Source organism: Lagenorhynchus albirostris, chromosome 17 (genome assembly GCF_949774975.1).
Source record: "Lagenorhynchus albirostris chromosome 17, mLagAlb1.1, whole genome shotgun sequence".
NCBI lineage: Eukaryota > Metazoa > Chordata > Mammalia > Artiodactyla > Delphinidae > Lagenorhynchus > Lagenorhynchus albirostris.
The window spans coordinates 24,231,880-24,235,421 of NC_083111.1; the positions used below are offsets into that span (position 1 = coordinate 24,231,880).

Consider the following 3,542-nt stretch of genomic DNA (forward strand, 5'->3'; position numbering starts at 1 on the left):
TGATTATAATGTATCCCCCTTTGAGGTCACATGAATTTCAACAGAGCACCCTTTGACAGAAAGCATTAACCTAAATGGAATGGGTCCACTAGAGGAAAATCAGTGACTGCAGAATTCAGGTGTACAAAGAATAAAGGGCAGTTTGGTGATCTTACAATTACATGAGAGACAAGAAGTTTCTTATCTCACCAATTTATCAGATTGCCCCTAACCCTCAAGATTACACAGCTCCAAAACTGCACTTAATTTGGTTTTATTGGGCAAATTTATGTTGAACAATTTTTTAAAAAATCACTGGCCCTAAGGCACATCTTCTTCAAGTCCCAGTTTCCTGTTAGTGAACAAGTTTTCACTGACACATACAATTTCTTCATACCTTTTTGTAGATTCCAATGCTGACAATATTATTCATGATATATTCCTAAAAACAAAGAGGGCTCTATTAGAGTTGGTACATGACATGTTAAGTTTGATCTCTCCCTCTTTTCCCAGACCGTCTATTTGAGATACAAGACAATTGAGTAATTTGAAAGCCATGCCTCAAATAGGAGCTTCTAAAAATATGAAATTTAGAGAAAACTCACCACTACCATTTTTCCATCTACAATTTGTCTTTTGATTGTTGTCTCTTTGCCAAGCCATTTTTGGAAATGAATCATTGAGCCACCATCTAATGTTATGATTCTCTATAAATGCAGAAAGGAATCAGTCAGAAATAGCAATTCACTACATTCTAATCTACACAAGACTAGACATCTACTTTTTTTTTTTTTTTTTTGCTGTACGCGGGCCTCTCACTGCTGTGGCCTCTCCCGTTGCGGAGCACAGGCTCCGAACGCGCAGGCTCAGTGGCCATGGCTCACGGGCCCAGCCGCTCCGCGGCATGTGGGATATTCCCGGACCAGGGCACGAACCCGTGTCCCCTGCATCGGCAGGCGGACTCTCAACCACTGCGCCACCAGGGAAGCCCGATCTCAGTAATTTTGAAAGAACTTTCTGTTTTGATGTTAACCTTATTCCTGTCGGCGCTAATAGTGATTCTTGGCTTTGTCAACCCAGCAAGGTTCTGGACTGCAGCACTCACTCCTGTATGAATGAGTGCGAAGAGAATTCAATGAGTAGAGAAAACAAAACACCTACTTAAGAAGTTTAGGAAGAAGTGCTAACAATCATTTTGGAAAGCAATTTAAAAAGAATGCATCCTTCCCCCATTGAAGTTTTGGATAATACGCCATATTTTCTTCAATGCTCTCTGTGACAGCTGGATTGAGCCAAACCTCCCAATCAGAAGATATGTCTAGTAATTATACGTGACATTTTGAAAGCTAAATTCACTTTCTGAGACTCTTGCACTTCATCTAAAATATATATTTTTATGATGCCTTTCGGTCATATGCTTGGGCTTTACCTCATGAAATATTGCAACAACAGCACAGGGGATGCTATTATCCTCATTTTAGAGATGACTACACTGAGTCCCAGAGAGGTAGAGAGGCATGTTCTAGGTGATGTGTCTGGTAATTAGCAGAGCTGAAATTTAAGCACAGGTTTTCTAATTGTCCAAGAATTTTTGCTTACTTTTCTTCTTAAAAAAAAAAAAAGAAATGCAATTTTCAAAGTATCTAATCTACTCTAAAAGAATATGACTGATAAAGTCCAAACTTCTCTCTTATTTGCATATAAATTTCAGATCTGTCTGAGTAAAGAGGAGGTAGGCAAATTGGACAATTTGGCTGAGAGCCTGGTCCTGTTGTTCAGGTTGGGGACTGTCCATTGTTTAACTCGACTCCTGCAATAAGTGGGCAGAAGGGCTGACTCCCGACTCTTAGTATCGATATAGAACTCGATTTCACATTCATATTGCGGGTGGACAGGATGCCTCTGACCACAGAAAAGCAGTGTCAGACATGGATCACAAAAGAGTGAGGAGTGAGGAGGTTAAAACCCGAGTTCCAACTTTGCCGCTTGTTAGCTTGGCCACATTATTTCCCTTTTCCCTAAACTTCAGCTTTCTCAGTAGTAAAATGTAAGTATAGTACTCACCTCATAGGTGTGTTGGAGATTAAATGATAGGACTTAGCATGGTATTGGCACATAATATGTACTCAGTTGGTTATTCTCTCTTGCACTCTGCTTGGGACCAGCTCCCAGTCAAAACATGGCAATTTTTGCCATCAGCCCCAAGTTTCTTAGATGCCCCAAATTTTATTTAATTATTTATTATTAAAACAAAATTTTTTAACTCAAAACAGGTGAGTCCATGAATCCGTGAAGAGATAGGGAAACATGTTTTTATTACTTTCTGAGAGAGTTTATACTAATGAAAAAGGAACAAATATTACATTATGAGCACATTGACTTATTGTGTATTGATCATTTCAACCAGGTTTTAAAAAAAGTAAGATTAAAAAATTTTTTGACTTTATATGCAGTTTATTATTATAAGAGAGGTTTCTCTTAATTAAATGTTTAAAATTAATTAAATATTAAATAATTACTATTCTTCTAGCATTAGTAAAGAATAGTTTAGTTATTATAGATCTGAGCCATTGTAAATGATGTTTATTCAACTTGAGTAAGAACTAAAGTATGCATAGAGTTTATACTTCTGAGGAAATACCCAATGGTAGGAAATGCCATGAGTAAAAATGTTCTATTTCCCCAATAAAACATTTGGAACTCTTCAAAATAATGTTATTAAAAACCTCCCACATGCATCAGAACTCTTAAAATTAACCAACTAGAAATTTTTTTTGTTGCTATTGCTCTTTTGAAGTTATAACTTAAAGCAAACCTTGAAACAAATTTACTTGATAAATTTAATTATAGATAGGCATTACTGTCTATAATGGGGAGCAGAGAAAAGCTATTTAATGAAATGACCAAGCTAAAAATAAACTCTATCATGAGGGTAAGATGAAGTATTTTCTAAAAGGATAAATTGTTTAAATATATGGATAATAACTAGAAGGAAGCATCTGTGAGCCTAGTATTCCAAAAAGAGATAATTATTACTGGTATTAAAAAAGTAAAAGTAGATACACAAACTTTGTTAACCTCATTTGAATATACCCTAGGATCACAAATGAATGAGAGAATTGTTGGAAAATTCATTGTAAAGTGCAAACCCAACCATATCACAAAATGCATTGCCAGTTTCCAAATCTTGTAATGGTATTTCCCAGTTGTTTCATGTATTCATCAAAGTTTTCACTGGAGACCAGTTTCCAGGTTCCCAAGAAGGGCTCAGTCATGATGGAAAGCTTGCTGAGAAGAGGCGCTCACAATCAAAAGCCAAAGAAACTTAGGCAATCGTGTGACTCTTCTGAAATGGCCAATGGGCAGCAGCAAGACAAAAGATTCTAGGCACCAGCATTGACTCATTTTATTTACCTCCAAATAAAGAAACAGAAAATTAACAGGTTAAGTTGAATTTAAGTCAATGATTATAGCTTCTAGCAAACAGATTTGTAAACTGAGTCACCTGATAAATATTACTTGTGGAATGAAGACAATTTTCAATAGAGATCAGCATTTTGAAC

The 3,542-nt window shown here is 36.4% G+C and overlaps 1 protein-coding gene across 1 annotated transcript; it reads right to left on the reverse strand.

Annotated features, from left to right (window-relative positions):
* Nucleotides 1-323: 323 nt before the first annotated feature.
* On the reverse strand, nucleotides 324-3,331 carry LOC132507940 (fatty acid-binding protein 9-like). The gene is made up of 4 exons (XM_060127722.1): nucleotides 3,184-3,331; nucleotides 969-1,088; nucleotides 585-684; nucleotides 324-421 (listed from the first exon to the last, which is right to left on the reverse strand). Exons 1-4 carry the CDS (start codon nucleotides 3,252-3,254, stop codon nucleotides 371-373), a joined length of 342 nt encoding a protein of 113 aa, XP_059983705.1. The 5' UTR covers nucleotides 3,255-3,331; the 3' UTR covers nucleotides 324-370.
* Nucleotides 3,332-3,542: the final 211 nt, after the last annotated feature.

Excerpts from the sequence above, each read along its gene's own strand:
- LOC132507940 (XM_060127722.1), bottom strand. The coding sequence starts at position 3,254 with ATGACTGAGCCCTTCTTGGGAACCTGGAAACTGGTCTCCAGTGAAAAC. Across the intron at positions 1,089-3,183 it reads GATGAATACATGAAACAACT|AGGAGTGAGTGCTGCAGTCC; the intron begins GGGAAATACCAT and ends ACTCATTCATAC. Across the intron at positions 422-584 it reads TAGATGGAAAAATGGTAGTG|GAATATATCATGAATAATAT; the intron begins GTGAGTTTTCTC and ends CTTTGTTTTTAG.